General features: G+C 46.3%; 1 protein-coding gene across 2 annotated transcripts in view; it reads right to left on the reverse strand.

Annotated features, from left to right (window-relative positions):
- CSNK1G1 (casein kinase 1 gamma 1) overlaps positions 1-24,255 on the reverse strand; it is a 116,912-nt gene that overhangs the window by 34,763 nt on the left and 57,894 nt on the right. For both annotated transcript variants that reach the window (XM_082769133.1, XM_082769134.1), the window contains 2 exons: positions 20,145-20,185; positions 15,311-15,380 (listed from right to left, as the gene is read on the reverse strand). In XM_082769133.1, coding sequence (XP_082625259.1) covers positions 15,311-15,380; positions 20,145-20,185 — 111 coding nt within the window. The remainder of the gene's footprint in view (positions 1-15,310; positions 15,381-20,144; positions 20,186-24,255) is intronic.

Here is a 24,255-nt window from a genome sequence, read left to right on the forward strand (position 1 = left end):
ATGAGGATCTACCCTTCTCTTAATTTTCAAATCAGAATAACATCCTAGCCGAAACAGAAGCTCTGCTATCAACATCAGCTGGGCCAAGATTTCTTCTTTTAACCTCTTGAAACACACCCTGCAGCAGCTTTAAATTTACCCGAGTATGTTGGTTAACAGGTTATGTCTACGAGCCACATTCTGCAGGCTGAAATTACAAAGGTTCATTCTGACCTTCAGGTTTCTGAAGGATCTACTTAAAAAAAATAGAAACAGAGGTGAAAAATTAAGATAGATTTGTTACTTGGAATAAAGTTGCCTCAAAGGTCTTTCAAACGTTTGATGGTAGGTTTCGGAGATGTCCTATATCCAAGTGAGACTGCAAAGGCTTTTCAGTACAGCCCCTCACCGAGGCTGCTTCCATTTCAGGACTGAAACAAAGCTTTAGGCAAAAAAATAAAAACAGAAAAGAGCACACGTTGCTTGTCTTTAGCATGTTTGAGTGTCATCAGAGCAATCACTACCAGCGGCGGATAAAATTAAGCTGAATGCTTTCACTCCCTGAAGTCAGCAGCAGGTACTTTGCTGTGTCCATGACAACACACGGATGAACATTTTGGAATATGCCAAAAGCTGGCCACAGGACACTCAGCGAAGCCACACTGATTTAATGCCCAATTTCTGTGCGTGGGCTGCAGGACACGTGCGGCTGCAGACCAGGTTGACCTTGGGGATGCAGCTGAAAACCAGCCCCAGCGAGCTCCCACAGGGAGCTGAGGGCTCGGAGGGACCAGTGGCTAAAGAGGAGGTGGAAACGCCGCAGCCACAACACGGGCTGAGCAGGACTTCCACCCACAGTCTGCGTTTGGACCTCAGTGACAGCAATGAGGAGATGAGACACGGCAGCGTGAAGCACACGTGTAGATCCAAGGCTTTCTGGAAAGACCATTTTGGAGTGCTGTTGGCAGACAGAAACAGGTCCAGACTTATCTAGTGCTCCTCCCTCTTCATGCCAGCCTCCAAGTTCCTCTACGAGAGAGGGATGGGGAACTTTTGTTGCAGAAGTTTCAAAGCCCAGGCAGAAGGCTGTAAGCCTCAAACCAATTAGCCAGCGAGACAAAAGCATGGCTTTCAAATGCCAGCAGCTTGAACCTTCCCAGCTTTCAATAACGAGCAAGCGATGTTAAGGGCTCCTCACAACCTAACTCCCTTCGAGCTGTCATTAGGTCCCTCAACACCACCTCCTTCCAGCATGGTTATTTAGAAAAATCAGCTGTGTGTTTGTTGTGGTTCACTCTTCAAGCTCAAGTGATTAAAAGTAAATCTGTAACTGAACTGAGCACAGGCAGCCTTTCCACCCGAACTGCTGCAGTGGAGAATCATTAACGGTAAGGACTGAAAGATACCCAAGTCCTGAGAGTCTAGGAAAAGGAAGTCAACACACTGCTTTAAAAATAGCCTATTTTTAGCCCAGTTATATCCAATTCAGCTGAAGAGGCTGCAGTGGATGAAGTTTTTGGTCATGCAGCTAACCCGAGGAAAGCCTGCAGGAGCCCAGGTTTAGCCCAGGAGCACACTGACTCCAAACTGGATGTGCTGTAAAAGTCTTCCAGAAGACAGGATGGAGCCTTGTGAGTTTTCTTACAAAGAGATTTTACTACGTCTCCTAAACCCCCTGTTGGTGTTGCTGCTGATCACCTAAGGCCGTTTCTTTGCAGGAAGGTCACATTTGGTGAAGTCCAGACCCGTGGCCACGTGGCACTGCTTTAAGAGCCCGACTGTAGGAGCCTGTGAAACCTCTCATTGACAGGTGAAACTAAACTGTTCAGACCAAAAAGTCTGGGTGACAAGGATGGTGATCCAGTCACTGGCAAAGATCCCACCAGTCAGATCTGTCAGCAAGGAGCATCTTCCACTCAAGCCGAGTCCTCAGAATACCTAGCGAAGTGCTCGATATGCCGTTCGTCACTAGGCACTTACTACAAGCACGATCAAGTGCTCTCAATCTCTTCAGGAAATTTAAAACGTGATAAGTGGTTTAATTAAGATTCTCATTTTAACCTCCTTCATTCCTCAGAGGTACACCCTTAATGGGAACAGCCTGGGATGGAGAGAGCTCCCTGCTCCCCTCCCACTGCTCTGATGGGGATCACAGAGGTGACCGACCTTGCCTGGGAATCGCGAGTGCTTTCAGCCCAGCTTAGGGCTGCAAAGCTTCTGGATTGTTTCCCTGCCCTCCTCAGCTTCCATATTCTGTTTTGAGAGCCCCGATTTACCCTCTGTTCACCTATCTGAACGGGGAAAAGAGCAACTGGACCTGCCCAGAGCATCCTCGTCTCCTGCCCCCTTCCTCCTTTGGCTCCTCAGGGAGAAGGGCACTCGGCAAAGTGAGAACCCGCTCAGAAGTGAGAGCCCACCCAGCTCCCTCACCCACAGCCTACCAAGGAAGGCAGCCGAGGGGGCTGCTGCTAAGACAAGCCACCTCCTCAAAGCTCAACTGGCCTTGGTGCTGGCTTTCTCTGCTCCCAGCCCCATTTATTCTAGACATCGCCGTAACACGGAGCTCAAACTGCTCCCCCTGCTCCAGATGTCATCTCAGCAGCCCTTTTACAGCACCATTATGAGCTCCTCTTACTCACGTTCCTCCCAACATCCCCATGATCTGTTTGCTCTGGCTGCTGCCAGACACCAAGCTCTCCGTTGCCAGCTTTTTGCAACATCTTTTTCCTGCTTCAGTTGGGCACTGAATCATCTCCTCTCGAGCAAGTGCTAAATGCCTTAGTGTTACTGTCCAGCACGAGTAGCTGCAGCAGGACTTGCTGCTTGGCTGCAGCAGAGAACCCATGGGGAACAGAGCAAGGGAAAATGTCCCAAAACTACAGTTTGACCAATTCCCCTTCCCCTGATGATCACAGAGCAACCAAGCCAGATGCTTTTGAAGGGAAGAGCTAGCACTCAGAGGTACAGCAGTCATGTTCATGCCAATAGCAGGCAGAACTGCTCCCATCTCAACGTGTTTGCAAGTAAAGTGTGGCTGCTACACAAACTTCAAGACTCCAAGTTGATTCCAGAAAGCTAGCAGATTTTGTGCTTCTTCTCAGGACATACAGGATGTATTGAGTCCCCGCTGTGTTTTGAGTAGCTTGTGTTTGAATCTACAAAAAAAAAAAAAGTACGGGAAAAGGAACAGAAGAAAAACAGATATGGGAAGGACAGAAGGAAGAACATATTTGTTCTTGCTGCTGGTATAAATCCAAACAATTTAATTTTACTTCAGTTACAGAAAAACAATTTTCACAATCGTTGTGTTATTAACATGGGGCAGCATTTCATTTTCCTGGAGTTGTACACGCTGGTTTCCTGATACCGTGGCTAGATTCTATTAAACAACTCTTCACATCCACAAAGAAGCAGTTTTAGGGAGAGCACCCAGAGGATGCTCAAATTTGTATTCATAAAGTCAAATCCAGCCGTACAGTAAAACCAACACTTTTTGCTCAGCCTTTGGCTACCACAAGCGCTCACCTTTCAAAGCCTTGCAGAAGTTCAAAGCCAGTTGCACTGATGACCCAGCTAAAACAAACTTTTCCTGAGATTATTTCAGACAGATACAACGCACAGTAAGAGAGAGCTCTGCTCAAACGCTGTCAGCATGGCATCAGATGACTGAAGTACACCAGCACCTGATCTGGCCAAAAGATCGGGAGGAGAATTAGCCCTTGCTGGGAAGGCTAAGCTGCAGGAGGGCTTTCAAATCTGTTACGCACAAGATTTACCCAAAAACACCTGCTTGTGGGCAGGTTTTTTAGCTGTAGAGAGTAAACTACAGACGAGTGAATTTGTTTCGGTTCTTTACAAAGACAAAAGCACAACACAATGACCTGCTTTTTTGGCAAGTTTCAGGAGACCGAATTCCACATTTCACCTCCAGGGCTCAAGGGAAATGATTTCACTCAAGTCTCCATATTTCTGCTGCATTTTATGCTGCTAAACTCTTTGCACATTCTCTTGCTCCAGCAACAGCAGCAGCTGGCACATAAGGCAACAGCTCAGCAGGAGGATCAAAACACTAGAATTTTAGAATACTTATGTTAAACCACCCCAGAAAGTTCTGGCTTAAGTTAATTACCTACCTTTTCCCACGTACCTGCAAACACAGGGACATGGATGGAAGAAAATATCAAAGGTTTAACTTCATGTAATTATTGCTCTACCCTCATGTTTCAGTCTGTGTCGCTTTCTGGGTTTCTTTCTGTACTCAGCGGAGCCTGTGTCTCTGCTGAAAGGCGTGAGAAGCCGTGGTGCTGCTGTTTCTGAACTTCTTGCAGGTTAAGTGAAGGGTTACAGCAGCCTGCTGAAGGCAGCGGGATTCGCACAAAAAGCTCTTGTGCAATTAAAATACAGCCACACAGTGAATCACCTTCCCAGGCTGTTTTTAAGCTCCCATACAGCAGAGAAAGGTCACTTTTCAGATCGCTAGGATCCAACCATCAAAATTACCTCCAAAGCCTCTCTCTGAAGCCATCAAAAGCCAAGTGCCTACACAATGGCACTTAAAACGAACACAGCAGTTCGGTGGCCGCGGTGTCACACCTTGAACACAATGCTGCGGCCACGAGCAGCAGCTCAAAGCCCTTTCATCACCAGCTACAGCCACATCACAACACTTCTGCCTCCAAGGCGTACGTCGCTCCGCCGCGCCGCCTCCTGCTCCCGCTGTGCCACCGGCCACGCGCTGGGGGAGTTTTGCCCTGCTGGTGCAAATCCGGATCACGTCTGTGATGACTGACTTGGTTCTGCTGGGTAGTAGCATAGAAACTGCTATTTTTTCCTTTATTGTGTAATTCTGGCACTGGAACAGCTCTAGCTGCTGGAAGGGAACGAAGCAGCAGGCTTTGGCTCCTTCATTTTTAAGGGGAGTTAAGACAACTAAGGGCATCCTCCGCTGACTGTACTCTATGCTCTGAGAACATGTTATGTGCGTTATGTCACGTATAAGCTACAGGTTACTTAACAGAGCTTCTAGGCTGCAAGAGAGCGCTCAGCTGCACACAAATTTAACTTCAGAAGCACTGGCAAGGAAGAGGCTACTCAATCCTGGGGAGATGACAACTGCTAAGAAAGCAGCAATAATAAAATACCTCTGCTGAATCGCTCCTCTGCTGTCCAGAGAAACATTTTGATTTGATCCCACCAAGTCCCAGGTGGCCCCTGCCCTGCATCAGCTCATCTCCACTGGAGACTGTCAGCTGCAGGCTGAGCTCCTGCTGGCGCCTACTTCCTCCCCCTCCGCATGCCAAAAACCTATTGTGTGAGTGAGGTGAGACTTTAAGCTTACAGTGAGTGTGCCGGCCAGCTGCAAAGCAGGGTGACACTGCTGCTGCCTCGTGGTGCTACTGCAGAAGGAATTTGACAGCTTAAAGCACAGCTCAGCTCCAACCCACGCCTCTGCGCAGTGACCAGGAGCTGTTCTAGACAGGATGGTACAGTAACATAAGGCAAAGCTGGCATGTACGAGCAGCATCCACAGCGATCCAACAACATTTGGTTCTTGGATGACAGATCAGACAGGTCCAGGGTAGCTGGATAAAGCCTAACAGGCACGCAGCCCCAGCTCTGAGTGCCCAGGAGCGAGACAATACTCAGCCACACTCGAAGCTGGCCAGACCCTGCACAGTGATCACAGGGGAATGGGCTGGGTGGCATTGCTGGCACCCATGCAGCTTGGCCACATGAACCCTCCTGTGCCAGTGTTGCCATCAAAGCTGCTCTATTGCAGGACCCAACAGAGCAACTGATTGAAAAGCCACGAGATCAATGTTTGCTCCTGCAATTGCATCAAACTGGTAGGTGACGGGGTGGTGGTTTTACCATGCTAGGCAGCTAAACATCACAACTGCACTCTCACTCCCCCTCCTTAGATGAGGAGGGGAAGAAGTAAAGTAAAGAACAACTCACGGGCTGAGATAAGGATAATTTAATTAAAAGCAAAAAATTATTATTATTATTAAGGAAAGATTATTATTAACTAAACAATTTAACTAAGGGGAAAAAAAGGGAAAGGGGAAAACAGAAAAAATGGAACAAAAACCACAAACAAAACAAATAAAGGCTATGTGGAAGTGCAGAGGAAAGAAATTACTCTCTACTTCCCACAAATGAGCGATGCTTGACCACGTCCTTGAAGCAGGGCCTCAATGCACGTAGCCGGTGTTCAGGAGGAGGACCAACGTTTTCACGAGAGCCCACCCCTCCCCTCTTCCTCCTGTTTCCACCTTTTATTGCTGCGTGTGACATCATATGGTACGGAATATCCCTTTGGTTGGTTTAGGTCAGCTGCCCTGGTGATGTTTCTTTTCTCACTTTTTTGCCCACCCTCTAGGAGGGTTAGAGAGTCCTGATGCTGTGCCAGCACTGCTCAGCAGCAGACACAACCCTGGTGTGATACCACTGCTACAAGTGCAGGCACAGCACTGTATGGGCTGCTGCAGGGAAAGTTAACATCCCAACCAGACCCAGTACAGGCGGATGCTGAGAGTCAAACAAACCTAAGCTGTCCACAACAATTCAAAAGGTTGGCACTCATCAGTCCCACTTACACAAACAGCTGTAGTTTTTGAGGGGAAAAAAGAATTTGTCAGATTAGTAGGTAAGTGTTACCCACACAGTCCTTTAAAGACTGATGGAAAGCCTCCCAACCCCTCTTATTACAGAAGGTTCTCCTACAGAACAAATTCAGATGCACGAAATAATATAATACGTCCAGGTATCGTGCCATTGCTTCACCTCAAGATAGCTGAGTACAAGCGGGTGAGAAAAGAGTTTTGAAGGAAAAATGATGCCCCTTTCAGACAAAAGCTTTATGGAGCCACAAGCCTCCAGGCAGGGCAGACCTTGCCGACCAACCTGCTGTCATAGCTTGACCCCTTCGAGATGCAGGGGCAGAGTCAGTGGCTCCTCTTTTAAAGATGGGAGGAGGATGAGGAGCATAGTTTGACTGGCAGGCAGGGCAGAGCTTGGAAATGCAAACTCCAAACCAATAAGGGACAGGATCCCACTACATCGGAGGTTTAATCAAGACAGTACTCAACACAGGCTCTTAAAACTGCGTTGTTTTTACAGCTGTGTACCTCAAACACCTCACGAGCACAGCCGGATCGCTGCAGCAGCTGAGCAAGCACATGGCACACCCTGCCCTTACGAGGCTCTTTGTCCCTCACAGGAGCCTGCGGAGGTATCTGGATGACTTGGCAGAGCCCGGCTGTGACAGATTTACGACCACCGCTGCAGGCACATCGGGCTTCGAGGAAAACCATCTGCAGGAGGGGCATTTCTCAGCTTCCCAGCACGCCGCCTTTCCCAGCCTTCCCCCTCCCTGCGCTGCATGGTGTCGCTGGATTCTGGTTTGCAATTACTGCAACCAATACCGGAAGAGTAGGAGATGCACAAGGACTTTTTGAAATATAAAAAGGAAACTGCCCTCATCTCATATTCAAATATTAATGGCCTTGCTGTAAAAGCATCTGATAGCTTCCAATTGACAAAGCCTAAATTTAGACCAAGGAAGTTAAAACTTCTGATGTTAAAAGAGATGCTGAAGTGTGCAAGTTCAGTAAGCCCTTCCTAGCAAGGCAACTGCCACATTTAAAAAATATATGCATATATTTTTAGATAGCAAAATATTGTGCCTCAGAAATCAACAGCAAGCCTGCTTTGAAAGCAGGCAGGCTGTAGCTGGGCATGTTACAGTATTCCACTGCATTTCATTTTGCAAATCAAAAGCTCTGAAGTCAGAGATCCCAAAGGCTCAGAATTTCATTGGACTACCCTGACTTTATAACGAACGCATACAAATGGTTGGAAATGTTGATCATCATTCTTCAAGGGCACAGCTAACCTTGTCAGGGACCTCTGTATGTTGCCCGTTGTTTAAACAAACTAATTTTCAATTGAATAAAAACCATACCCGTTACCACTTCTTGCTGAGGCATCTCAGACTTACCTTCAATGGCAAGCTTCTTTGCAACACCTCGCAAGAACTGAGAATGAAGGTACAAGAGTTTTTGCTTGCTGTTAGAAAATAAACCCAACAGCTTAAAAGTATAGCTTAGTGTCTGTGCCAGGGATTTGAAATAGGGAACTGCTTAAACATGGGATGTGATCCAAAAGAAAAAGTTGCTTTCAGTGTAAGTGGATGTCAACTTCGTATTATCTTGCACAGAAAGAAGTTGTCGATCCAATACTTAGAATGTGAATGCGCAGTTGGTGTAAGATATTTCCAAATACCTTGAACTACAAGGTTGCAGTACTCATCTAGAGTTTCCACTCCGATGGCTACAAACTACGTTTGCTCTACAAGGAAGCAGGGCACAAGCTTGCTTCGGGGTCTTGTGTCACTCTGCGCCAGCACAAATCCCCTCCGCAGCCCAGAGGGACACCCCGGCACGCCCCAGACCAGCTCCCTGATCACCACCCGGCCATGGAAGCGCTTCTGGCACTTCAAAGCAGGTGGCAAATCCAAGTGGGATTTCTGAAGATTAAAGCGACCACAGCAACAGCTAACGCGTATGTTTGCGCTCGTTAATTAGGCAGGGGTGTAGGCATCTTGCATGAGCCCTCACTTACGCAGCCCCAAGTTACTCCCGCTCCCTCGGGGAAGAGCGTTGCACACAGGGAGTTCCCCACGAAGCAGCAGGTACTGGCAGCACGCTCCACCACGGGAACTTGTTTACAGCCATCCACGTAGCACGTCTCACTGAAATGACCCCTGCCTAATTGCTGATGAATGACGGCGTTGTGCAACCGGCACGGAAAGAATTTCTCTGGAGAGACCGGTACGTACCAAGTGTGCAGCAGGTCAGGAGTAAAGCAAGATCAACACAGGATGAGAAAAACGTGCTAAACGTAGGCAATCCTGAAAAGCAACTTAATACACAGTATGGAGTAGCAGACAGATACAGCTACATTGAAAAATATACATGCAAATATTGACTAGACTATGTAAAAGGCTCGGTTATTTATACCACCTTCACTTTTCTTGGTCCTGCTTCCTGACAAGTAAACAGACTGCTTCACTCCAGCGAGTTGTGCAACAGAAAGAGGTCCAAAAGTAAACACACAGACTCGATACTTCATTAGAGGTGAACTTGTTTACAGAGCAAGGATTAAAACAAAACTGCAGAACCCTTCGATATTCTATATGTAACAACATATCCCTCCCTGACTCAGTATATTCTGCTTTGCTTCTCTGCTGTGACTCATGTTCTGCGTGGGCAGGGGAGAGAGGAGATGTTCTCGGTTTCCTGGGATTCTCCAGCGCATCCGACTCCTCTCCGACATGACACCACAGAGGCTAATTACGCTTGACATCCACTTGCCAATGTTACCTCCTCGTCCTGGGGAAGAGCGTTGGCTACAGCCCGTCAGCCGAGCCATCGCGTGAAACTCGAACGCGTGTTGACACCAGGCTGCGATGAATCACATGTGCCAAGGTGGGACTGCGAGGGAGTCGGGGCCGGCGTGACTCATCTGCCAGCTGATACAAAAATAAGCTACTACTGAATCAAAAATGCATGACTTCCTTCACACCATGCGCGCAGGCAGAAGCTGTCACTATGCAGGAACTCAATCATCAGCTCCACGCAGCCAGCAGAAACCTGAAAATAAGCAGCACTCCATCTTACCTCCCGAACGCAGAGCTCACGGGGAAGGCATTACGTCCGTTGTTAACAACCACAGGGGAGAGGTGCCAGGGATGCTTTGAAATGTAGGAACAAAAATTCAGTCCTGTACATCTCCTGGTCACTGCTGGAAAGTCAATACTTCCCAGGCCCACGGTGAATTATTTATTTGCGGAGAAGCACAAGATCAAAAAGCAGTTTCCTGACTGCTTGGAGATGTTTTTCAGCCATGATCACATCCTTAGAGAGAGGAAGTGGGCTAAAAGCAGTACAGCAACTCTCATGTGGCAGCGGGCTCCTCATCCTCAAGAAAACGCTTAGAGTTTGCTGACAAACATGCCGAACTTTGGGGAAATAATAGTTAAAGCTTCGTGAGAACATAGCTGTGCAGAGATGTTTGCCTCAATTACTCAGCAAAGCAAGGTTCATAGGAGGAGATAACCCTTTTTTCCCCTCCAAGCAGCACAGCTGGAAAGGAGAAAAGCTTTTGGACAAAACTTGCCTCGAGGTCTCCACAACTGGCCTCCATTTCAGCTGAGCTACATTGGATGTGACAGTGGCTGGATCAGGAGAGGCATCAGCTTTGTGGCTGCACAGGCACACGACGCAGCTCCAGATATCTCACTGCAGGACACGAAGTGATGTGGAACAGCCTCGTGGCTCTGCCGCAGCCTCCAGGAGAGAGGAGCTGCCCGGCTCCCTGGCGTGCAGACAGCTTCACCACGCTCCTGTGCCTCTGAACGCAATGGTTTTCTGCAAGCAGTCATGAACAGAGCCTTCAGCTTCCCGTTGGCAAAGCGATGTTAAACACTTAGCAGATGAGAGATGTGCTTATGGCACTGAGTAGGAACACGGAGGTTCCAGACTCCATTTGATCTTTAATTCCATCTCAAGTAATGGCTGGTGTTTAAAAGGTGTCCTAAGACATCTCTGTATTCATTATATTAGCCCATCAGCTCCAGCAACTTAACTACAGCAGGAAACACAGCAGCGTTTTAAGTTGACAAATACAGAACACATTTGGAGAGTTTTCCAGCAGCGCGCAGAGCAGGAGGATCCACCTTGCACACAACAGGCTTGAGCAGCGCTGCTTGCTCCTCGCTGCCGCCCAGATCGTGATCAGAGCAGCGAGCAAACAGGAGAGTCCAGTATCTCCACGTGTGACAGCCTCGCTGGCTGGGAATGCCAGCAGATGCAAAGGAGGAGCGGCTGCAGATTGCGGCCAAACTCCAACTGATGGGATGGGCAGAGAGAAAAAATGTGGCCACGTTCTCCTGTGTGCCCACGTTACGCATGGGAAAGAGCGGCTCAAGCCAAAGGCTGCTGAAGGCTGAGAAAGACTGGGAAATACGGGCACTGTTTGCTGATAAAAGATGAGCTTCCAGTAAAAACTTTGGAAGAGATGTCCTGCTCCAGAAGTCTGTAGGAGAGTTTAATCTGAAGGAAAGGTGAGAATCTAGAATTCATGTAGAAAAAATAAGACAATTTCTGCTTAAGATCCTAAAAGCAGGCCAATAACCAAAAAGCCCACAAGAAATAGTTGATGCAACTACTAAGACCTTTGTGTGCCACCAGGCGCTGACGGTGGCCCAGCAGGGCTCCAGAGTGATCCTGCAGCCTGTGGGACTGCTTTAATCCCCCACACCAAGGAGAGTCCCCTGGGATGCTGCTGGATGAGCAGAGGTCCACTCAAGCAAAGCAAAAGCTTTGCCCTTTGGTACATCACCCAGGAAACACAACCATCGCAGGAGCTCGGAGCTGGGTCTTTTTGACCATGGGCAGAGCAATCAGTTTGCTCTCCCAACACGAGCTTTCAGCACCTCAGTACTCACGGGGAACCAGGCACTAACACCAGCCGGCAGTGGGGACGAAGCTCCTCCACTTGCCATCCTGCGGGCTGCACGGCTTGATGATGCAAAATTTTCTGTGAATGCTAAGAAAACGGGCCTTTACTCCACAAACTTGAAGTACAGAGAGGACAAATTATGTGGTCAAATGCTTCATCCAGGGGAACGCACTGGAGAACTGAACTTCTGGCAGCGACAGGAGATACAGCATCACCCGGTCGAGTCAGAGTGTGAGCTCACCTCATCCCCAAGGCACAGAAGCAGCGGATTTAAGTGGCTGTACATGAGACAATTTTGGGGGAATACCCAGACAGCTGTACTACTCACATTCACTGGTAGCTGCTATCCAGCAAGAAAAAAAAAAAATCGGGACCGACACACACAGAGCTTAACACCAGCCACGGAGTGAGATGCAGCAGCGAGGCAAGACCGAAGCCCACACATATGTCAGGATGTTCGTGCACACCCACCCAGACTTCACAGCAAAGAACCATGAAACTGTTCAGCGTATGACACCAGCATCTTGCAGGATCAATGATAGTGCAACAGAAGAAATTTGCACAGAAATTGGTAAGACTACTCCAGTTTTCTTGCAAACGGCGTCTCCTAGACTACCTAAAACCTAAAGGAATACTCACCCTTGCCTGAGGCACCATATGGACTGGCCATCAGGAGTTTGACTCCATGCCTGTGTTTTTTGTTTGATTTTCACTCATTTCATTGCATACATTAAGGTAAAGCAGTCATACACTGCTTTAGGTTATTAAATATTTAATTCCACAGTAAGACAGAAGAACCCAGCAGATGGTCACTGTGCAGCAGGCCCCTGCCTCTTCTCTTCGGAGGGGTAGCAAAGTCAAAGGAACTATCATGAAAACACATCTTTACTTCCAAAAGAGTCATAAATCCCAGCGCTGTGCCAGAGGACAGGGTGGAAAAGGAGATGAGGGCGAATTGAACAGCTCACTAGCAGCTCCTGGGCAACAGCTACCCACGTCCCCACTAGCAAACCAACTTCACCGGACACATCCACTCGCCTGCTAGGGGTGAAATACATCTTCTTAGACCCACATACATGCAGACACCCTATAAGAATGTTCCTGCTTGATCCATGGTAAGCTGCTACCTTCCAGCCTAGCTTTTCCCATGATTTTATAGTAATATACTTTAAAAATGTTTGTTCTGAGCATCCAGGGAAATCACCAAAGCTGTTCTCATTTGAAAAAAATACCTTCTGTCTACAAGTGCTGCACATAAAAGCCAGTGATGACAATTCTGACTTCTCCTAGAGATGCTGCTCACTGAGACCATCTGGTTGTACAGGCAGTTGAACGCAGCAGTTGCACTAACGAGAGGACGACGCTGCTACTGCTGCGGTGCAGTAATGCTTTTACTAGTATTACTTCTCAGGTTAACGGTGGGAGGTTCACAGTCAGGCACATTATTTGGCAAGATTAATTGGCTAATTTATTGAACAGTATGTCACACGCAACACTACTGTTGTTCTCAGCTGAGTCATACGCACCATGGGTTTGGCCACTTTTAGTCTCAATTTGGCAAGTCTAAGATAATTTAAAGTAACCAGTCCTGCTTACTGGAGGCTCAAGGCTGGCTGCTTGAGCAGCTGAAGTTTTTGAAGCAAGGATCTCTGAAAAGAGACTGGCATTAACGACATGACCAAGAACAGTCCCAGCTATTCCTCCAAAGCTGGCACACACGTGGCACCAATCTGTTTTTACAGACAGACTGTCTTCCCCTAAATCTCAGCATGGTGTGCAGGCACCAAGTGAAAACTCCCTGGTCCTGGCAGTCTGACTCCACCAAAATTTATTTTTTTAATCTTCCAAGTTTCATGGAGAGACCAGAGGTACAGCTCACATCCTCCACCCTTGCTTCTGGCCTATTTCCAGTTGTTTTAGCAAAACTATGGTGTGAGAGCTTCTAATGGCATTCAACAGGTTATCAGAGCTGGGGCTGTGATGCCTGTGGGACCATACAGAGTTAGAAATTAAAGTCATGTCCTTCAGGAGGCCTCCCAACAGTCTCTTGACAAATACTGGCAAAGAGCTCGAGATTGCAGACATCCCCCCCATGTAACGAGAAGAGAGATCTCGAAGGCAGGATTTCCACATCTGATGGCAGCATATTCAGAAATACTTCCATCCGCATGCACAGGATCAGACAGGGCAGAAATCTGGGTGAGCGTTGTAGGATGAGACATTTAATTCATTATGAACTGGAGAAAACCCATTAAAAATACTTAGTCTAAACAAAATAAAGCCTCCATCATTCAATTAGTTTTTAAGTTCCCCAGTAACATCTTTAAAGAGTGGTAGAAAGCTGGCAGGTGTAGAAAAAGCACACTGGGATTCATTCATGTGTCATGAGAGATGCCCACTGCAGTACTGCACAGACCACACACATCAACAAAACTCAAGAAGGGAAAGAAGGGCAGAATTCACTCTGTGAACCTGTATTTGACTTATTTACAAAGGCTTCAGCAGAAATGCACTAAGTTTTAAAAGCACAGGCAACTGTAATTAAGTGATGACATCAACCTATCACAAGTTGTGTGAGCAAACACCAGAATATAAAGTACATAGGAAACAGCACCATATTTTAGTGGACAAGACCTGTTTAATAAGAGAAAAATAGTAATCAAGAATACTACTTCAGTTTTTCTAATAGTTCCAACTCGCTTTGTTTCCACATCCCAGATTTTGCATGCTATAAGGAGAATAAAGATGAAAAAAAGAGTACAGCAGTACCCCAGACACCAGAGGATATAGTACACAAAATTTAGTAAACTGATTAGAAATAATTGGAACAAGCAAAATAAAGCTGTGGGATGACTGCTCAGGTACTGCATTTTATGAGCTCAGAGCAGATCTACCTTTCATTCTGCTCAGCTTAGTATTTTGTTACCACCTGGTGGTATGAGAACACATCCTCTGCGAGTGAAATCCGTGTCCATCCAGGGAACACAAGGCAAAACTCAGAAGTGTAGGAAAAATTACAGTGACTTAAGAAGCTTGCCAAAAAACAATGGCATTGTATTATCAAGGCACAGAAAAAGCAGAGATCTTCCTTGTGCAGCTGTGGAAATCCTCTCCATTGTAAACAGTGCGTGTTAAGAGTCTACATAGGTTTAAAAAGCAACCATAAATTCACAGAAGAAAAATCCAAATGCTATTTAGACACAAGCTCAAGCCTTATATTAGGTAAATCAAAGAGCTTACTGTTTGCCCCCTCCCCCCAACCAAAACCAACAAAAGAACCCCACAATTTTGGTTTGTTTTATTTTTCCTCATATTTTACATATGCTACTGTCACACTGAGCTAGTGGGCTTTATCATTTATCATTTAGTAAATCTCAACTAAAAAGGTATTTCAGTATTTTATTAGGAAAACTCCAAGCTTCTTGCACAGCTTCCTAGATTTTTAAGAGTTTCCATCACGCTTCTGAAGCATCATTCTATACAGAAATAACTTCCCATCCATCGAAGGTTCCTGTGTTCTTACAAACACACTTAAATGGGTATTTCCCATATTAATCAATCCTCGCTAACACAATAACCGGTTTACTAATGATAGTTTCTAGGTCTGAGTAATTATCCAGTATCGTTATGATGTTATTCTGACCAAATCTCTTCCAAAAACTTGCATGTGACAAAAGAACTTGCTCAAATCAGTAAGTTCAAGCTAGAGGTTTCATGTTAGAGGTACACAACAAACATGATGGCAATGTTTGATTTAACAAAGAAATCACAAGCCTTCTAATAAGCCTAAGGTATGTTTACTTACCTGCACTTCCAAGTTGCTTATAAAATCTGTATTCTAAATGGAGTTGCGGTGCTCGTGATTTTATTGGTTCCTAGAAGAAAAAAAAGTTGCCTGAAATCTTCGAAAAATATATATATACTTATATTAATTACTTAATATTCATATACTTAATTATATGCTTAGAGTTTTGTGACAATACATACTGCTTCAAGTTTCTAGATAAAACATCCCAGATGAAGTCAAACAATTGATTTCACCCTTAGACGTCACTTAAACAAATAGAGAACAAAAATCTGAAAAGAAAGACTTGCAATATGCGCTCTGCAGGAGAATTAACTTCCTTATTAAAAAAAAAACCTCATTCATGGAAGTCAAATTCAAGAATTGTTCAACAAAGCTCCTGATCCTTGAAGAGTGACCCTGAACAGGCAGTACGTTTGTAGGAGGAAAGTCAAAGCTGCCGAAGATTAAGTCACACGTTCAGTCTGTGGACTTGTGGTTGCCCACAGTATTTTTGTTGGTCACTAGCCTGTATTTCTGAAAAAATACTGAGTCATATACCGCGCTTTAAATCAGACCGCAGTTACATAAACGTATCATCTTGTTTGCAACAAGCACGACAGCACAGCCAGAGATCTGATAGAAATGCAGGGAGAAGTCTCTCCCTTCACTAGCAGGTGTCATTCAGACATTTCAAAGCACTCAAGAATATTCTGTTTTTATACACAGGATAAAAATTGGATAAGCCTGCAACACACCCAAGATGCTACACTTCTCAGCTGCCACTCACCTGCACAAAACTTAATGCCTACAATCTGCAGTGCATTAATATGCATGATTACAGAGCTTCTAAAAATACGAAGTTAACATGGAGAGGATTAAGAGACTTGAGTAATTACATTTTCAATAACACCGCACTTGTAGGCAGTGATGGGGATTCACCTCCTGCCCAGACATCTTGGAACTGAAGTTAATCCTGGCCTCAATTTTGTTGTTGCTGCCGCTGCTTTCTTGCATGTCAGGAGATAAATGTTCCATGCCTAAACTACATAAAATTCATCTCACGGCACCAAAACTAGGCTGAATTTAAAAAACCTGCTGAGTAGCCCTAAAATGATGTTTCATATCAGCCCCGGTGAGTTACAACAAGAGCACCCAGGGGAGGTGCAGCACAGCCAGGAGTCTGACAGAGCACCTTCAGCAGCTCTGCTGTCTGCAGGGGAACACAAGGCTTCGGCAGATCCACTTCTCTTGTTCCACCTGTGGTCCGTACTCTAAGATTAATGCCCACATTTGTCCTGAATTCCACATTAAAGACTTCTTTTCAGATTAAAAGAACAATTTTTGTACAGGAATTCTGGTGATTGGACTTCAGCCAAGCTGTTCATCACCTGCTCAAGTCATCCCCTGTTCTCCAGCAAGGGGAATATTGCTCCTGGTTGCTTCTCAGCCTTGATATTTAAAAGATTCACCAGTCACACATTGCTATTCAGAAAGTATTTCTAAAATAGAAAACTGATACTGTACCAAATGCAGGTACAAAGAATTGCAAAAACCTGTTTGCTGTACAATCACTATCACGTGAAGGTAACTGTCGATGCTGGTTTGAGGGAGAGTCTTCAGGCACCTCCACGGCAAGGACATTTAGGGCAACAGGAGCCCAAGCCTATGCAGCGAGCAGTTCATTTGTTCAAACAGGTGGAGGGATTAATGTGTGAGGACGTGAGGCTGCTTGGGACAAAGCACAGGAAAGCCAAGCCCGAGCCTCTCTGCATCAGGAGCTGCTGGAGCCGCAGCTCTGGATGCTTGCCAGTCGTGGCAGCTCCCGAGAAGATCGTACCAGAGCAGATGGCTGTCCCGCAGGCCAAGGGCTTAAGGACGCTGGCAGATGTTGCATTTGTGCTGAAAATAATGGAATTGCTGCTGCCCAGCATACAAAACCCGTGGCTGAAACTGACGGGCATCATCGGGAACTTTGTAGAAACTCCTACGACGTGCAAGTCAGCATTAAAAACCTTCAGAAGATGCAGCCAGTAAACATGGCTAATGCACCTCGCCTCCTCCACACTCTAGATGCCCATAACCAAACGATCTTCAGGACAAGGAGCTGTGCAGGGACACCACACAAGCCAGAGGACAGGCAGCAGTCCCCATTTTCCCATTTTCCAAGACACAACAGTCTCAGACATCCTCACCCCCTGCAGACAAGCCAAGAGATGAGCACAGAATTTCATAGCGTTTTCTGATCAACTCTCTGGCACCCATCACATTGTTCTCTAATTTTCCCTCCATTCATCTTTAACATAACGACAGGAGCAGGAAACAGCTGAGACAGCAGGGTTGCAGTTTTACAAGAATCTCAGGCAGCTAGGACTTTGAGCAGAGCTTTGAGTTGGTCCAACGATGCAGATAAAACAGAAAAAGTTGCCTTCAAGCACAGCAAATGCAGCCACTAGGCTGCAGATTACCTGAAGTATAAAGAAAATCTTCAGAAATGTAGCAGGTTGTTATAAAAAAAAAAAAAGTTGAAAACAAGATCTAATGCAGGTATTCCCTGGGGAAGAAAGCAAGACTACTTACAACTGGTTTTGGTCTCAAGTTCTCCTGACCTTTTGTCCCTGCATTTAACCTGGCTTTGTAAACGCCATTCTGTTTAGAAAAATATTTGAAAAGCAGGAACGTTATTTTTACTCCAGCCCCAGAACAACATATTGGAAACAGGCACACAGTCAATCAGCTCACTGACTTCTTGCATTACGTTGTCTGGAGCCGAAGGGCTGCCTCAAAGAACTGGAGCTCTCCCTGTCAAAAGAAGCACTTCTTCCCCTGAGCTTGCTATCCACAATGTAGTCACAGTATTTCTAAGCCTCTGGGGAAGCAGGGAGTCCCTGGCATTAGGCAGCACGTCACTGCCTAGCCTGGAAGAAAATACATCTCCCACCAAGAAGTACTTGCTTCCCTCGTGATCGCAGTTAAATACACACAGAGCAACACATTTGCTGCTGAGGAGGAAGAGTAATTCCCACTCCTGGGGATCATGGTCCAAGATTAGGAGACAAAAAATTAATCCTTGCTTCTGATCCCTCATTGATCTTCGCAAAACTGGCACAGGCATGCAGGACAGCCACGGGATGGCAATTCCAGTCCTTCGAATCGGGGTCAGAGGTTTTGAAGCAGGAATTGTAACAGCACAAATAAAACGTGGGGAAAAGCGACTGTGCTAACACTCAACCACTCAGATACTTTGAAAAAAAAGAGAAGGAATGCTGTTGGAAAAAATGGATTAGCTTTAGTATTGCTGCCTCAGTCTTCTGCCACCTGGCTATTGAAAGGCTTCAGGTTACGGGGAGGTGTCACTGCAGGCAGTGCTGTGAGAGAAACAAGCATCCTCTGAACAAACACAGCTGCATGTTTGCCGTGTTCTTACTTCCTTACTCCTTCCAAGGCTATAACTCCGTGGGATTATCTTTGAAAGCAAAAAAACTAGAAGCACTATTGATTCAATGAAACGCCAGGTCTGTGCACACAAGCACATTTTCTGTTGTCCCATCTGCCTACAGAGCGAGCTACGGAATGAGCACCAGTCCTTCCTCCTGATGTGTAGCCATATCCACACACACCTTAAGCTGCACTGCAAACATTTATTTTGTTATTTTAGGGATTATATTATATGCTTCAAAACAAGTCCTTCCTGCAGAGCACTAATTATTTTTCAGGTACTATGCAGCACATAAGGAGAACGCTAGAGATGTCAGGTCTGTGGCATCACAACATGAATCAGAATTAATGCATCAAGTCCATCTTGATCTTCTTTAATGTGAATGACTGCTGTCATTTTGCCAGACATCGGTTGGAAAAACAGGCACACTTGCTGCTAATACCAAATCAGTGTAACAACTTCAACTTCAGATTCTAGGGTTTGGATCTATGATTAAAGAACACGCAGAGGAAAGAAGAGCACTGGGTATTTCAGCATCAAATTTCAAAGCCCCCCAAGAGACTACTGAAAGTCTTAGTTTACAGAGAGCTAAGGCATAAAATCAAACTCCCAGGGTATGGTTTTACAAATCTGGCGGAGCTACGAGTATTCCCATCCTTTAGACTCCTGCTTCAAACCACAGCTGACTGTAGTGCCCTCATGCCCTGATGCTCCTTCAGAAGAGGAGCGTTACCTGAGCCAGTCGGGGCACTGCAGAAACATGAACACTGCCACCGCATCCACCTGGGGAGGGACGCACTGACTGCAAGGCAGAAAAACTGGTAACTGGGTACCGAGGCTGGTACAACTGGATGAGGAGTTGTAAACATTATTTCATGTACAAACTCTGAAGTTTGCTACTGCTGGGGCCAAGGTTTTGTTTTTAAATGCAACCCCTGCCATGCTCTGGTGAGCTGGTTTGGTTCATTTTTACCGTCCTGTAATGTAAAAGGAAAAAAATCACACCGAAGAGGCTGTGACCACATATCCTTGGACATCCAAATCAGCTAGAGGATTCGCTGGATTGGATCTTGTTTTGCCTGTTGCATCTGCAGGGTCATGGCCCAGAGAATTGATGGGGTCTGTAACAGAAAGGCTTGGTCCTGGGGCCGAGGAAGGGGTGACAAACCTGCCATCGGTGCTGTCTGCCACTTTGGGAAGAGGAACAAGGCGCTTGCAGCTACTGACCATTTACATACTGTGAAGGGCTGGGTGCTTTCCGAGTTCACAGCATTCTCAAGAACTTATCTCTGTTTAAACCTGTTAATCTGGCTGAGATCAAGAGCAGCAATAAGCACCAAATGGGGAAGCTGCTTTTTCCCTGAGTTTCTAGCACCAGGTACGAGTGATTTAAGGGCACCCGAAGCTCCTACTTACCAGTTTGATCGCTACATATTCATTGGTGTAGAGATTTTTGCCTGTGAAGGAAAAAGAAAAATCTTTTAGTTGCACATTCAACACTTGCAGCTAGGAAGACAACACAGAATAGTGTCACTGATCACTGACTTTTCTCAATTACTCTCTCAGCTTCATGCCTCCAACAATTTCAGTCTCAAAGTAAGAAGCTGCAGCAGCCCACCAGGGCAGACAAACACCCTCTTATACCCAGCATATGGTAACTGGGTTTTACAGTAGCAGTTACGTTCATTTGAGGAGGTATCGCAGACATATGTTTTATTATCCACATCATGCTAAAAAAAAAAAAAGGTCGGAGAACAAAAAAATGAAGAGTCAGTATCATTTCTTTCAGAAGTGGCTTGATTCTGGACATTGAACAATTTTATCCTATGGTCTGTAGGGAGCTTCACCAACATAATTGTGCTATGGATCAGAGACTACTGCAAGTAGGCAACACAAACATTTTCCATACCAACACACAGCTTTTTTTTCTTCCTCTATAAACAGGCAGGACAGGCAAAACGCTGCCTTGGTGGCAGCAGAAAGGCAGTGCTCGTCATCTGCTAAGGCCCAGTACCAGCGAACTACACAGCTCTTCCCAGGCTGTTAGAAGTTACACTAGGAGAACAAAACTCATTCTTCAGACCCCAAACACACCCTACTATTTCTTAGATCTGTTACAAAAAGCTATGATGTCCAGGCTGGTAGAAAGCAGGTTTGCAGCTGCATCAAGAACACTTGATCCTGTGGACTGCAGGACCTCACCACAGCTTCAGCACTCAGGGCACGGCTCGTGCAGGGCCCCCAGCCAGCTCCTGGGCTCTGCCACCCAAACAGCAAAATGACACTGGGAAAACAGCGTTCCTTCAACTCCGCAAGGTGGAGGAGGACACCGAGAGCAGCCTCCACGTATGGGGTGCCGTAACCCAGGCTGTTGTGGTCTGGTTCGTAAGGGCAAGAACTAAGCAGGAGAGAATTTTGAGTGAAATCCTCGAGAGTGAAATCCCCAGCTGTAGATCTGGGACTGGCAAAACTCCAGCACGAGATGCAAGGCCAGCAGCCAGAGGTAAGGGAAGGAATTCATCCTCCAGCTCAGCCCTTTCACAGCAGTCGTGGGGCAGACTCTGCCCATGAAGGTGCTACCAGGTCCACCTCAGACCTCCAAAACGCTGCAGCTGCAGTGGGAGAGGCTTTGCCAGCTGTGACAGCAAGGCCAAGGGCCAGAGACCTCTCTACTGGCTTGCTCCAGACAGATCTACCCCTGGGTTTTGCCATCACACTGCACAAGGTGTCAATGGAAGAGCAAAGCCTGCACTGCCCACAGGACAAGTCACGAAGAGAAGCTACCTCTTATCTCTGTCAGCAGGGAGCTGTAATACACCCAAGATGATACAACCGTGCTAACAAAGGCCCTTCAAGTTCAGGCAAAGCTTTTGATGGGGCAGCGATTAACGCCATGCCTCCGTTTTAGAAAGATCCACCGACAAGTAAGAACCGTATGTCCTAAATGAGATGCGATGCCTCAACGTGGGAAAGCTGGCAGCGTGGATTTCCCAAGCCCTGGCAGCAAGATGCGCCCAGCACACGGGCACATTCACACAGGTCAAAGCGAAAAGCCCGAAGCGCAAACCTCTTGTGACCGAGAGGAGTCACGCCTCGACCTTCCAGTCCAGCTCAAAACTGTATGGATGACATTTTGGTGACAAATCAGGGCTGGGCAGTGGAGCAAACGCCCACCCAGCCGTCCTCAAGACCAAGCAGAGCTTGCCCCAGACAGCACCGCGTTTGCTGAGACCATATCCCAGTGTGACACGAGGTCACGCTGATTTTGTAGCACCACACTCACTACCCCTTCTAGAACACATCTTTCCAAAAAAGGGACAGCAGTGTAGATCCTTCCTATAATCTACTCTTACCCATCTAGCACTATTCCAGCCCAGCAGGCACACGATGATTTTATTAGGGCAAAGACATAACCAGCCCCGCTATCAGACACCATTACACATTTTTCCTTTTTTCAAGCAGGACCTGAAGCTGCAGCACAGGGCTGTGCTGGGCAGTTCTTGCTCCCAGCAAGGTGCCCTCCCAGATCTCATCCACCTGCAGTGAACAAGCGAGCAGCCTGTGCTCCCTTGGGGCTCACCGATCACCTCCTCGCTGCGGAGATGCTGGATCTTTGTGAGACCTGTGCACGACCCAGGCCAACGCCTGGCTTCAGAACACTACACAGGTTCTCTGGGTAACACACTTCTCCAAAAATCCCTTTGTATCCTCTCTTAATAAGCTACTGCACCAATCCAGACTGGATCCAGCTCTCCTAACATATTTTTTCCCTTCAAACAGGGAGAAAAGCCGTATGAGCTCGTTTTTACATGAGTGGATGCAGAGTTTTGAAAATGCCAGGTTATGTTTGCATTGGAGCAAAAAGATTTGGGCTCCAGTCTACATCTCTGCATTAAAATAAGCCACTGGTCTGTCCAGAACTTCATGCTTATTTAAAAGGAAGGAAACCTACAGAATCTCAAATAATTTTACATTAGCATCTGTTTTATGCTGTACTAAATAAAAGTGCCAAACACTGGGGGGAAAAAACAAGACCATTGAAGAGGTGTATTTATACCTAACATTTCTTATGGTTCAGGATTTCAGGTAAATGCAGACATGACAGTCGATGCATTGAACCTGCCCACAAGCTGTTCAAGCTCCAGAGGTTTTTCCAGTGAAGACAGAAAAAATCCACGTGGTGAGTTCTGAGGAGGTCAACCCAAGGGTTTGAGCAGCTTGTCCAAGGGAACAGCCATCGGTTAAGCGTGTTTCATCTTACCCTGGGCCAGGCACTGATTTTTGTGCTCACTTCCCTCCCATCCCAGCTCGTCTGCAGGCTGGAATCCAACTGCACAGCTCCACGTGACCAACAGCTTCAAAAAAGTAATACCCCCGGGGCTATCTGGATTTGGAGCAAGAGAGATCAGCCCAAAGCAGCTCAGTTGGCGTTTACAGAATTGCCTCGATGCACAGCACCTCCCTCCCTCCCCCGGAGCCATCAGCCCTCTGTCTGGTGCTCCAGAAGAGCTTTGAGTGAAAACACAGCACCTGAAAAGAGAAATCCTTCGGAGGATTGGAAAATGTTTTTTCCCCTTGCTTGTCAGCCTACAGGCTGTGCACGACTTTGTTCTTCCTGCGTTACTAAAAGCATTCGCTGACACTTTACTTCTCTGAAATCATGTTAAAAAAAAAAAACACAACGCAGAGGGCACGCCATTCATCTTTGCAGAACAAAACTGTTATCAGGGACTTGTTTGCTCCTATTTCAGACACACTGCTTCTCCTTCCCCACCGCACAACTCAGCAATCATTAGCATCACATCTGTGCAACAGAAAGATCTGATAATTAACTGAAGAGTTCTTACAGTTATAGTGACTGTCAAAAAGTAATAGAAGTTAAAAAAATATATAGCTTCTATACAGGCTTCCTGTTTTAATTGCCATTATCAGCATGTACAGCCCGTTGCCCAAATGCAGCAGGCTGCAGCATATTTGGTTAACACATATTAGCAAAACATTTACCAGTGTACCAAAAAAACCCAACCCCAAACCACTGAACTAAAAAAAAAAAAAAAAAAAAAAAACGACCACTTGATTAAGAGGTGTTTTTTTTCCCCCGGTTAAAACCAAATTTCTCTGTAAACAGATCTTCTCACAAGTGAAATCTCTTGTATGAAGTCCTTTGAAACAATATGTTAGTACAGAAATCCAACACTGCTCAGAGAAATGGGGGAAGAAGAGCAACCACAGAGACAAAAAACAGAATCTGGGCTCCAGCTGAACAAAAGCAGGAACCATTTACCTGGGGGGAACCAACACAGCTGCTGAATGCTCAATGCTGTGTGGATGGCAAAGCAATTAAATGGCTCTTTCCATATGGATCTCGCTATATTGTGATATTTATTGTTGGGGGGAAGGTCTTTGAAAATGCTACGAAGCTATGCAAGTTACGTTACTGTAAGGATCCAGCCTGTACTCTCTTCAGCTGTAGATAATGTGCATTCACATTCAGGAAATTGGAAAACTTTGTCCCTCCCTTGGCTTC

The sequence above is a fragment of the Aythya marila genome, assembly GCF_965140915.1.
Source record: "Aythya marila genome assembly, chromosome: 11".
Classification (NCBI taxonomy): Eukaryota; Metazoa; Chordata; class Aves; order Anseriformes; family Anatidae; genus Aythya; species Aythya marila.